The 13,028-nt window shown below is 42.0% G+C and overlaps 1 protein-coding gene and 1 long non-coding RNA gene across 3 annotated transcripts in view; one reads left to right on the top strand and one right to left on the bottom strand.

Moving 5' to 3' along the window:
* Positions 1 to 448: 448 nt before the first annotated feature.
* LOC137870810 (uncharacterized) lies at positions 449 to 3,429 on the bottom strand. Its single transcript, XR_011102749.1, has 4 exons — positions 3,209 to 3,429; positions 2,159 to 2,295; positions 1,214 to 1,309; positions 449 to 819 (listed from the first exon to the last, which is right to left on the bottom strand). It is a non-coding gene; the product is annotated as an uncharacterized lncRNA (long non-coding RNA).
* Positions 3,430 to 5,194: 1,765 nt separating this feature from the next.
* LOC137871157 (3',5'-cyclic-AMP phosphodiesterase 7B-like) overlaps positions 5,195 to 13,028 on the top strand; it is a 16,873-nt gene continuing 9,039 nt past the window's right edge. The window contains exons 1-2 of one of the 2 annotated variants that reach the window (XM_068708801.1): positions 5,195 to 5,495; positions 7,619 to 7,679. In XM_068708801.1, the coding sequence (XP_068564902.1) occupies positions 5,475 to 5,495; positions 7,619 to 7,679 (82 nt within the window). In that variant the 5' untranslated portion in view covers positions 5,195 to 5,474. Of the gene's footprint in view, positions 5,496 to 7,618; positions 7,680 to 10,031; positions 10,777 to 13,028 lie in introns of those variants that run through there. The other variant, XM_068708800.1, reaches the window with a different exon arrangement.

Below are 13,028 nucleotides of genomic sequence, written 5' to 3'. Positions count from 1 at the left end.
TATAAAAACAAACTTGACGGGAGAATATGCGCACCTGTACGGAAACTCTGACCCCATGCATACGAACATTTTGGAGACGCGGGGGAATTTGCGATGCAGATGGTAATGTGGTGAATTAAAGCCAGGCCGTGTGACAGGCATCATTATACCTGTAATGCCTGTCACATTTAATTTCACTTCATATCACACATTCATTTGCACTTCTATATTGTCTTTATCATTAACAGTAAAAGCAGCAGTGTTATTTGTGCTTGTACTAAGTCATTCTGTATTTGGAATCTAGATTGTGCCTTTAAATGATAGTGTAGCATCGCTACCAAATATCACATTCGATGTTCTAGAGTGTGAGCAGTGCTCATGAGTGTGAGCAGGAAACTTTGTTGTCAAAGCTGCTTGACTGTCCATGGTGCAGATTTACTGAAATGAAAACAGATTTAGGCTAAAACCATGAAGGTGTGCATAGTGTTTATGTTGGATGTTCACAAATTATACAAGGTAACTCCAATACAACTTTTCATAATATTTTGTTAGAGTTAGTGTAGTTCAGGGTAATGCTTAAATCAATAGCTTGACAGTTTTAGAGAATAAGCAAATCCCCATCTTGCCAAGAATTGAATTAATGAAATAATGCAACTCGTGTGTTTGTAGTACATTCGATACAAAGCCAAACAGCAAAGCCTTAAGGGTTATATCCCTGACTATCTCTTAGGACCAGTAACCTATTGGGGTAAAAACTAAAATCTAAGTTGCGCTTTGCCAATTTATGTTGATGGCTGTAGACGCCGTCAGTCGTCCTCTTCAGTCTCTTCCTCCTGAAGACTGTGGGAAACACAACAGAGACGTTTAGAAGGACTTAATACCTCTGATCTTAAAATCACTGCTATTAAAGTCATCACAGTAATATTTAGCCTTATGAAAACAAACACCGTGGATATTAACTGTCCAATAATAAATACATGCAAAAATAAAGGCTACCAGTAAATGTTTAAAAGAGGCTGACTAAAAAAAATGTAACATAATACTTAAAGGGAAAAAAAAAAAACACATGTCCACAACTGGACTCACAACTCATCAAATTAAACTGTGTACTGTGAGTCTAAATTTTACTCAAGAAAAAGCAGAGCAGAAATAACAGCTGTGATGTAATCAAAGCTGTACAATGCAACACATTTAATTATTACCCTCATATGCAAATGCTTTTTTATTTTTTTACCTGGCTGGGGAATTACTCTCTGTCCTAATCGGATCCAAATCCTGTGCGGCAGGGTCCTCATTCTCATAGTGGGCCACTTGGAAAGGTCGCACAGAACTACAGTACAACAGTCGCACAAAGAAATTTGTAAATTAGATAGTTTTATCGTATTTACAGATATCGATGAGAATATTATTAGCTGAGTCCACACATGGCATCTATAAAAGTGTACAAGTTGGATCACATAGACATATTCCAGGTGTTGTGGTCTGTGACAGAGAAAATTATGTTTGCAGAGTTGCCAATGTTTAAGACCACAAACCAACAGATATCTCGGATAACTTTGACCTAAATTTTAACATCCACGTCACTTAAAAAATCTGATTTAAATCAAATGATTTAAATCTGCTTTTTATTCAGAAGGCTCGAAAAAAATGTCTCAGACAGCTGCAGCCAGAGTCCTCAGTAAGACCAGGGGAGTGGATGACATCACTCAGATCTTCACACTGGCTTTCTGTGTCAAATAATTGAATTGATTGTTCATAAAACATTTTTTTCTTTATGAAACTGACATATCTGCTTCTTATGAACAGTCCAGAGCTCAAGTCAAAATGGCAACACTGAGAGGCAGCATTCAGCTTCTATGAAACTCAAATCTGGAATAAACTCCCAGAAAACTTGAAGTCTGCTCCAATACTGTGTTATTTGAAATCAGTGCTTAAGACTCAAGACCACTACATTTTATGAAGTTAAATTTGGGACTATTTATTCATATCTTGCACTGCACTGTAGCTGCATCGCAATGTTTATGTTAATCTGCTTGAGCTCATTCTAACCTTTCACTTTGTTTCGACCCTTTTAATTAAATTGTGTGTAATTGTTTTATACTGTATCTTATTGTGACCTATGTTTCCTTTTATATATTGTCTTATAATTCCTCCATGTATATGATTTGCCTTTTCTAACCTGTAAGGGCCTTGTCTGTCACCAGAAGCAGTCCGCTCTATACCGGTATCCTGTTCAGAAGGAATAGCAAATGTCCTATCGCCATAGACGACCACACCAGGAACTCCATCTGGATTTTCCACACACTTGATGGAAATCTGCAATGCCATCATTTGTATTATGAAAATGAGATGCATCATATAATTCCCATATTACGATACTGACACTTTAACTGCAACGTTATGACCTCCATATTTGTTGACGGTTTCCTTTAAGGCATATATAAGTCAGTGCCATGTTTGTTTGTGGACTTAATAAACTCATATAATCTATCCAGCAGGATTCTTTCTAGGACTTTTGACAGTATGCTGGCCAAAGCAACATACTTTGGCCAGCATACTTGCCAAAGCATGTTGGCCAGTATGCTAGGCTACATGCTGTACCAGCTCTGTCCTTAATGACGAGCACTAACGGAACAAAGCCATGAGAGGAGGTAACCTCAGACTAGCATATTTAAGGAGTTCAGCTACAAACACACATGATTATGATTCAATAAATTCACCTCCAAATACCTACTTTACCAAATACTTGTATTTCAGCCGAAACTTTTTAAACTTACTCGTGTTGTCAATTCTTTGAGGGACGCCATCTTCCTTTTTCACGCAAAGCATTCGGTTTTGTTCGACCACGTCACTGTTGCTTATATTGTGCTAATCAATGTACAGCAATGTTGAGACTGTCAAAATGCTACTTAAATAACATGAAACCTTTTCTCGTGGTTATTTCTGATAACAGTTTTTCAATTGTGTCAGACTTTATTTTATTTCAAAAGGAAAAATCTCTTATCAATTTGTCTTATAAACTGTTTTTTTTTTTTAAATATGATCCACTGTAAAAAATATAAAAGTACCTCTCGCCCTCCATAAAAAATACCAAAACTAATAACTCCAAAGCAAATTTCCAACTAGGTATTCCATATATGCTGATGACACATGATTCAACATGTGTTGCCAAACAAAGAACATTAAATCGTTCTTCATTATGCCCCCAAAACCTAAAGAAAAAACATACCTCTTATTGAGTTTTCCTCTCTTTTCCTTGGTTCAACATCTCAGCTGTGAGGAAGAAAAAAGAGATAGTCCATGCTCGTTGGTTGGATTATATATATATATATATATATATATATATATATATATCTAGTCAACATCTTTTAGAGATATCTTCTGAATTATACCATCTAAGATCAACAAGAGCGCCTTGCTTATGGTGATGAACTGTGTATTTTCCTCTTTACATACCACAGATATGCGCTGTTGACTGTGTTTCAGTTCTCAAAGGAAACTTACTCTGCAAAGAAATAGTTACCGCAACCCACAACCCCATATAGTTGAAGGAAGCATGTACGCTTCAGGCTGCTGTGTTGCTGCAGTTTTGCAACTGTTCACTGACACCTTTTGCAAGGTGAAGCAACTCCATGTTTGAAATAGTGACTTGGTATTAACTATAGGCTACAATAGGCAAATTAAACATGCCATCATACAGATCAAAACTACAACTACAAAATCAGATGTCTTTAAAAGAGAAAGAGAATTCCTCTAGACAATAGCTATTCCAAAAATAGGATTTATTATCTGTAATTATATGAAATTGAATTGCGAGTATTTTCTATAGTCACTCACTGGTGCAGCTAAAATGCAACCTGTTCACCCACCGGAATGTGTTTTAGTTCATTGGCATAGACCGTGGCTCCCTCGTGAACATACAGTGTATGTTCTGTGTGTTTATACTGTAGCATAATTCCAGCAGGTGTCACTATTGCCTATTAATACGACTTTGACATTGTTATAATTGACTGCATTTTTCATTTTCATTTTTTTGAAACAAGTAATAATTTCAGCCAAGTTGCATTTTTTTTCAGTGTCTGGACTTTCAGTATTCATTTGTTGCCACAATGTGAATGTGAGCATTTTTTGTTCCTACTTCTGGGTGTTAATATGTGCAAACTAGGCATGTGGTGGTTAAGTGTTTTTTTTCCCCCAGACAATGCAAAAAAATAACATTCTTAATTAAGTAAGTATTGATTGAAAGTAATGATGGGCTGTTTGCTATCATAACGTCAAATACAACTGTATCAGTGTGCTCCAATATAGTTTTCATCATGTTTAAACCAACCCTAGTTCATACAAGCTTGCTGCAGTTTTGCGGTCAAGGCACCCTGTGTTTTTTTTATTTTACAGCAAATTCCACAAAGGTGATTTATAGTGATAGATGGGTTTATTTAGTTGTGAGCAGCATGACACACTAATCTGACAGAGCTAATGAGGGATTACACTGTACACTGAGGTTAAAAGGTCTGAGGAGAACGCATTCGTTTTGTTACATAAACAGAATCTTCTCAGGAAGATTTTATGCAATGCAATTGGGAAAATTTGGACTTAATTCCTATAAATTTGTTATCAAAATGTGTGTGTTTGCTATCACTGGGAGCTTGTTATTTCATTAAACCTTGACATATCTTCTTTGCTATTTGGTGACATTTTTAATTAATCTTGCTAGAATTTCTCCATATCCCGAGAAAAAACTGATGTCTACTTCCCAAAGACTCGCAACATTGTCTAACACTCCTTTTAAAGTTACTGTGAGGAACATTTAACTGGTTATGAAACGGTCTCAAATTAATACCAATGCACCTATATGACCAGTGAAACCATCAGCAAGAAGATTGGGTATTTGGTTCTTAATGCTTGTCATTAGGGGCCACCGGGTCGGATTTAGATGAAATCATGCAGGTTCACCAGAGAGACTCCCTCGGGTCGGACTCCAGCCGGGACTCAAGCAGCAACCAGCCCGCCGTGGATGGACCCAGATCCGGCTCCTCTGCGGCCTTTTATTATCATAAAACATCCCAAATTAAAGCTTCTTTTTTTTTTAAATTGAAGAGCACCAATTGTACTCAAATATGTGCTTGTATCGAGCGCTGATTGGTCCATTGCCCACAAGTCCCGCCCCTACGATGCTACAACCAGCACCTCCGCTCTCTGCGGCTCACAAACAGCACGCGGACGCAGCCGCTTTTTTTTAGAGGAGAAACTTCACCTTGACTTCGCAAAAAAAAAGCCGACACTGTCCCAACAGTGCGATAAAGGTTAGACACAAACCCCCGCGGGAGGAGAATGAACCCTGTTTATTAAAACAGGTGTCAGCCAGGGCACAGTCACCTCTTCTTCCTGCTGCATGCGGAGGTCCACTCGTGCGCCTCCCGTGTGATGAAAACACTCCCGCACGCGCCTGATTCCGTCGCATTCACTGGCTGTCGACGAGCGGTCGCGATGGTTAAATGTCCTGTTTGACGGTCGAGGTATGTACACTTGTGACTTTACAGCCGCGTGAGGCTGCGTGCCTCCAGAAAGACACACACACACACACACACGCTTTTACATAAAGAGTTGTTTTGGAATAGGCCTGTTAAAAACCGGAAAACAGTGTTACATTCCTATACTGGTCTTGAAAGGACCTATAGAGTGTCTCTTTTTTTTGGTGCAGACTTCCTCGTATGTCCTCTTTTATATGAGATACAGTGAATTTGTTACTGTAGGCTTTGTGTATTGTTGCAATGTGTCACCTCAGTGTATTGACAGATTTACAGCAGTCACCCTGCAGACCACATGTAGACACAGGGCCAGGTGTGCAGCTGAATTGTAAGGAAGGTTTTGTGCTACATTATATGAGCTCAGCACAGATCTGAATGCTTCGTAAGATATCTTGATATGCACGGTGTTTACAGGAAGTACAAGTGAAGTGGGTGTGCAGAACTTGGGTTTAAGCATAGTTGATGTTATCTTACAGTTAAAGTGCACATGGACTGGCTCTCCTATGTAAAACCAAATTGCATTGAGCGTGAAATTGAACTGAGCATTCAAACACAAAGTTTCATTCTTGAACTTTGAAACAGTTTGACAAAAGCAATATAACTCAAGGGCCACTTACTATCTTTTTCCCTGAGCTTTCTAAACACCTATCATGGTTTCCCTTAGCAGATGGGAGTTTGCTCAGAAGTCATGGAGATGGCTCAGCTGAACATGCAGGAGACAGTGAACAGACTTGCCCAGTGTAAACACTTTGACAGCAGCTAGCCAGCAGGCAAAGAGAGAGAGAGAGTTTGACTCCAGAGCTGTGCGGTTGAGGTGATCGATGACGTTGAGTGTAGAGCCAGAGATCACAGGGAAACATTTTGACACAGGGCGTCCCGTTAAAACGTGCAATAACCACGCGGGCTGGATGAGTGAACCGCCGTCGCCTCTGGTTTGTCTCCATCCACCCGTTTCCTGCATGCCGGTTGACAGTGAGCTTGTTTAGATGCAAATCCTACACACACACACACACACACACACACACTTGTATGACTGTCTTCCTGCAGAGGGGTAACATTAAACACTGTGTACAATAATAAGAAATAACAGCAGACTTTTTGTGTTTCAACAGGGCAGTTAGGCCACCTGGTTTGGACTTGGCTTGTCTTTAAACCAACTCTACAGAGTGCACTCAGTCCACTCTGCACACAGATGTTGAGCCTTTTCTAACTATTCTAGCCATTACTACCCTTTTTATAAATAGATGACCTAAATTGGGGGAAATGTACTGAGCCGAGGCCGCCTGAAACGCAGCGCGGGACGTTGGGTAGTAATTATGTTTAGGAAAACTGACCTCGGATCAAAGTACAATGGCAGATTACCACACTGCTGGTGTACTTTTATCATTTTGAACTCGTCAGAAAGAGATGGGCACGGTGTTGCTTTGGTAGCAATGAGACAACGGAAGAGTTGATTAAAGGTGAAACGATTTGTGGATTAATCAGATTGTCAAGTGAAAGAAAATTGTTTGGCAAAAATGTTGCTGCAGTCATATTTTGTTTGTCGGTTTCAGCTGCTTAAATGTGAGAATTTACTGCTGTTCTTTGTTATATGATGGTTCACTGATTTATTTTTTTATTTTTTTTAACACAAATTAAGCATATTAAGCATATTTAAGATGTCACCTTGGAATTGCTCTGAGCAAATTTCACTATTTTCTGATCAATATAGAAACAATTTGACAAACACATAATGGAAAAATAAGTGTTAGTCACAGCCAGGGTTGTACTTTATGGTTACTGAGATCCGTACTTACCACATGTTGATGGGTAACGTTTCACTATTTACTTCATGCGATGCACAGTTTGGTAACAGACAGACAAACTAAAATAGAAATATTTTCTAAAAACAAAACAAAAGCATGTGACTTGAACAACAAACGTTTGATAGAAAACGGCCCCTGACCGTGACGACCGACCATGTGGGCGCATGTGATTAATGTGCATGACTTTTCGCACAGTTCCTATTTAGTAGCTGCAGGTTCATTGATGCTCTCAGATAGCAGTGTGTATTTCGGGGTGTTGTAATGTTAATCTCTCTCTCTCTCTCTCTCTCTTTCTCCCTGCCACAGAGGTGTGGAGCAGTCGCATTCAAAAGGTCGGAGCAGAATGCCACACAAGTTTGCATGCTGGGTAAGAACGCTAACTGACCTGAATACCACTTGTGCAAAGAGGTTTTGTTAACATGCTGTGTACAGTACAGCCAACTGCAAAACCGACGGTGCAGACGTGTTTCTATACATTTGGTAACGGGCGCCTCAGGCTGCCGCTGCCCTTTGGCACCGTGTAATCTGTGTCAAACACTGACTGAGGCGTATCTCTGCTATCTCCCTGCTGTGTTTGCTCTCCGTTGTCTGGTCGGACGGCTTTTGTTGAATAAAAGTGTGTGTGTGGGGGGGGCTCGATACAGTAAGTTTCACTCCAGGCGTGTTTTTTAAAGTGGTGTCTGGACTGGAGACGGTAAAATGTAGCCGTTTATCATAATCTCAGACCTTGAAATGTAACTAAAGCTATTTTTTTTGTCTCTCTCCAATATTGGTGTTAAGATTGTTTTAAAAGTGTCAGCCTCAAAACTCCCACTGACCTTGTCGGCTCTCTGATATCTTTCCCTCATTCTGAGAATGAGAATCTTTCCTCCTTTTGTTTGATAACAGCTCACATGTTCTGATTTATTAAAGTCCCATACAGACAGTATGGGACACTGTTGCTCTCCTTCATACCGGTAATGGCCGTTTCCCACTCTTAATGATCAGAATTAGAATTAGGATTTGGCCGCACTACGATCAAGCCAACCAAACCGTTTTAAATTCATGTCCACTTCTATTTCGGTACAGACGCACGTGGGAATTTTTGCTCCTATGGGATTTTTTTTGGGGGGGGATGTTGCTTAGTGACGTCATCTGTTGATCACAGCGACAATAATGCATTGAGTACATAACCATGGTAGGTTTTCACTGAATGACCACGCTGTACATCGTGTCCCCCTCGGCTTCTCGCAGTTTCTCACAGCCTGCGTCCTTTGTCTCATGATTCCTTGCAATCGACTTCTTGCGTCTGAAATGTGATGTTCAAGGCTGTGTGTGTGTGTGTGTGTGTGTGTGTGTGTGTGTGTGTGTGTGTGTGTGTGTGTGTGTGTGTGTGTGTGTGTGTGTGTGTGTGTGTGTGTCAGTACTTTGGTATGCATGTGACTGTTTCTCAAGGGAACATTTCCGGGGGAAAATAAATAAATAACGGTTATAGCTCTGCCTTCATGATAGCGTGCATGCAAAGACAGACGGTCTTGTTTACTTACATTCACCTAGTTGTATTCATTTTAATTGATATGTTTTTTTCAGCCACAGGAAAGCCTGTGTGTGTGTGTGTGTGTGTGTGTGTGTGTGTGTGTGTGTGTGTGTGTGTGTGTGTGTGTGTGTGTGTGTGTGTGTGTGTGTGTGTGTGTGTGTGTGTGTGTGTGTGTGTGTGTGTGACTTTTAAGGACAAGAGGGAGAAAGTGTTTTTCAGTCCCAAACAAATGTTCAGTTCATCCAAGTTAAAACTGGTTCATGGGAGACCCCGCAGAGCACAAATGGTGAAGGGATGAGTATAAGTATGACTGTAAGGCTTCACTTGGACAGTGGACGTCCTGTTTGGATGAGTTCTGGATACAGTTGGTGATCATACAGTTGTGCTTGCTTCCCGAAATCTTCTTCTTCCGCCTCTATCAGAAGTCCTAGTTGTGTTTAACCCCACGGCTGGATAGTGTTTATTCACCTTTTAAGCAGAATAAGTTTAATACCATATACTGTTGGAATCTGCTCCTGTGACATTATGTTGTATTCAGTGTACCTGGCAACAAGATTACCTGGAAACACAATTGGTGCTGAAACAATGAATGGATTCATTTATCAATTAAGAATCTATGGAATCATTTAAAATGATTTTCTCTACTGTCTTCACTGTTGTAACTTAAGCATCTACAGGTTTCGGACAAAACAATCACTATGAAACATGTCTGGGACATTTTGAGGGCCGTCTTTCGCTATTTTTCATTATTTTCTGACATTTTATAGATCAAACAATTAGACAAATAATTGAAAAAAAAGAATTATTTCAAGCCCCACACAATAAAAATCACTATTTTGCTCTGCACATAATTTTGATGCACCTATCTTCTCTGTAAATACAAAGACTGTTCAGACTTTAATTATATGTGTGTGTGTGTGTGTGTGTGTGTGTGTGTGTGTGTGTGTGTGTGTGTGTGTGTGTGTGTGTGTGTGTGTGTGTGTGTGTGTGTGTGTGTGTGTGTGTGTGTGTGTGTGTGTGTGTGTGTGTGTGTGTGTGGAAGGTATATGACTGTCCGTTCCCGCTGACCCTGATCATGAGATCGTGTCCGTGAACACAAAGCCCCCACGGTCGTTCACACGAATCCTATTGGTTCTGCCGTCGCTGGAGCGGCATAATGTAGCGGAGTGAGCGAGTGTGCAAGCGAAGCTCCGGGCGGAAAAAGAGGGGAGGGGCTTTTGGACTCCACAACAACACCGGCGCGAGTGAGACGGTAGAGAGGAGAGAGAATGCGGCAGAAGAAGAGCGCAGACCGTCAGCGGCCGACTCTGGGAGAAAGGAGATAGAGACGGACTCACACTTCTTTTCTGGCTTTTCCCTGCTTCCTTCTCTTGCACTTGCTTTGTCTTTTTTTTTTTTTTTTTTATCACTCCACTCCCACAGATTTTTCTGTCCCATCCTGTTCTTTCCGACTGCTGATTCAGTCTCTCTCTGCAGCCTTTATCCTTCTTCTTCTGTCTCTGTGTGTCCTCACCTATGGCTACCTGACAGCGAGTCCCTCTCTACCTCCCCTTCATGAGTTTCACCCCCCCCCCTCTTTACTTTGATCTCTCATTTCGTTGCACCATCTACTGTCTCCTGGCGTGAGGAATGCCGGTGCTGGAGGGGCTCTGGGGTCCAGATCTCAGGATGCGGGACGCCGGTCTCGGCGTTGCGGTCGAAGCCGGCGTCTGTCCGGATGAGGCTCCCCACTCGCCGGTCTGGGGTCCTCTCAGGACGCCTCCTATCACCTGTGGCGGCTTGTCGCTGGCCCTGGAGCTTCCCGCTCTCATACGGCAGCTCAGGGCGGCGTGGAGGGCTCGCAGGGGAGGCCCCCGGGGGCCCGAGAGAAGCACTTGGGTGGAGTCAGACAAGGAAGAGGTAGAGGAGGTGAAGCGGGACATAGAGGACAGGAGCGCTCATCTGGAAGGTAACTCGCCCATAAAACATGTTACATGTACAGTAGAACTTATGGGAATGAGATTTCTCATCAATGTTTAATGCCTAATGTGTGTTTTCCTTCTTCGTCTGAACCATTAACTGTGTGTCCGATGGGAAAACACATCCGTGGTGTGTTTTCCAGATAGTGTGTGTGTGTGTGTGTGTGTGTGTGTGTGTGTGTGTGTGTGTGTGTGTGTGTGTGTGTGTGTGTGTGTGTGTGTGTGTGTGTGTGTGAGAGACACAACACTAGATTTTTTTTGAGGGGGGCAGATTCCTTTGTGATGTTTAATGACTTGTGTATAATTCATATTTTATTTTATTTGCTTCAAAATAGTGGGCAGGTCACTTTTATGAATAAGGGATTTTTGTCTCTAATTTTTTGCATTTGAATATTCGACTCTTGATTCCATACCTGGGTGCAAGTTTTCATTTTTGACACGTTTGTCTTCGGCTGGCGGGCCTCTGGCCGTATGTTTACCCTCGTGTGTTTTTAAGTGACGTGAGGTTAAGAGCACGCTCAGACACCCAGGCGGAGTAGACGGTGAAATGAGGGATTTGGGCCGTAAAGCCCAAAGTGTCCTACCATCTGCGGAGCCGCGCTGATGACACTGACGTGATGTAATCAATCAGGCCGAGTCCGTCTGTCTGGAGTGCAACACGGGCGACGCAAAACAACATTGTCTGGAGTTTTATGTGAATTAAACCGATGTTTACTGTCAACAGTGATGACGAGACGTAATGTCAATCTTACGTTTAACGAGGATGGTAATGAGTGTGACAGGCCGAGTAGCCAGCAGGGTGATTTAATACGTTTACTCATATTTTAAGCAGTTAGCGGTTTATAACAAAGATGGAACAACGTACATTATAAATCTTTAATGTTCTTTTGAAGAGTTATGATGAAGTGATGATTCACACTGTGGGGAATTACCTGTCGGCAACCACTGACTCATCAGGTGGAAAACTGACAAATGTACGCCGTTCGCTACCTGTGACTTTCCCTTTGCATCGCGATGACCTCATTCACTCAATGACTCCTGAGTGAGAGGCTATCGGCGCAGTGTTCGATTTCACCGCATACAACATGTGTCGAGACGCTGTGAGACAACTTGTCCGCGGTGAGAGTGAGTCAGTCTGCCATTTCCAAAGACGTAAAAGAGCAGTATTAGTAAGGTACATTTAGGCAGGAAAAAAACGTTTATTCAATCGTAAATACATTTACTTAAAGGTAATATGAATTCTCATTTTTCTGACATTTTACATAGAGCAAAACTTTGAAGTTTAGGCTGCTGTTTGGACAAAACAAGACATTTGAATATGTCAACACGGTCTTTACTCTCTGCCACTGTCCCTTTTTTGTCCCACACTTGGCTACTGTCACTGTCAAGTCATCGTTTTACTGCGAACGCACACAAAGTGTCGGCGCTGCCAGTGAGTTAAGTGTGTGCTGAGATTCCAGCCAGCTGTGTGGATGTGACTATTTCTCCAGATGAAGAAGAAGCAGCAGGAAACGTCACCTGTTAATCTGTTTGTTTTCGAATGCATGTGGCGGCGATGTGTCTGACTTTCTCCTTCTGTGAAGGAAAACGGCCCCAAAGGCCCATTTGTGCCGTAAACACCCACAGATTCGGCGAAGACGAGTAAACATATTCGTATTGCTGTCCCACATGCGAGTGTGTGGGCTATGTGAGCCAAGTGTGCTGTCTTGCTTTCACATTTGGAATCGGGGATTTAACCTCATTTGCAAGTGTGTATGTGCAGAGCGAGTGTTTGTGCACGATGAGACACGTGCACTGCCGTCTACAAACACCCTTTCCAACTGATTCACATCCTAAATGACCCAGTTCTGAGCCACGCAGAGACAATGACCTATTTACCACACAGAGAGCTAAAGGAAGAGGAGAGGGGTTGGGGGAGTGAGAGGAGAGGATGGATCGGATGTGGAGAGGCGATGTTGATGTTGAACAGAAAGGAATGAAGGATGATGGGAAGGTTGAGGGGGTAGCAGCGGAGAGAGAGAGAGAGATAGAAGGATGTGGAGACAGAAGCCAGAGGTGGAGGAGGAAAGACGGATGGAGTGACGCATAAAATTGAAGTATGGAGAAAGAATTCGAGCGAAGGAAGACAGCCAGAGGGTGGTGTGTGTTTGTCTGTGTTGGAGGAGGACGGGGGGTGGAGGGGTTTCCCAGATGATGCATTTCCCACCAGCACACAGGATTAAAAAAAGCAAAGAGGCTTTCC

Source organism: Cebidichthys violaceus, unplaced genomic scaffold (genome assembly GCF_023349555.1).
Source record: "Cebidichthys violaceus isolate CVI_PGR_0920_01 unplaced genomic scaffold, fCebVio1.0.p SCAF_14, whole genome shotgun sequence".
Classification (NCBI taxonomy): domain Eukaryota; kingdom Metazoa; phylum Chordata; class Actinopteri; order Perciformes; family Stichaeidae; genus Cebidichthys; species Cebidichthys violaceus.
This window is presented reverse-complemented; position numbering and strand designations above follow the sequence as displayed.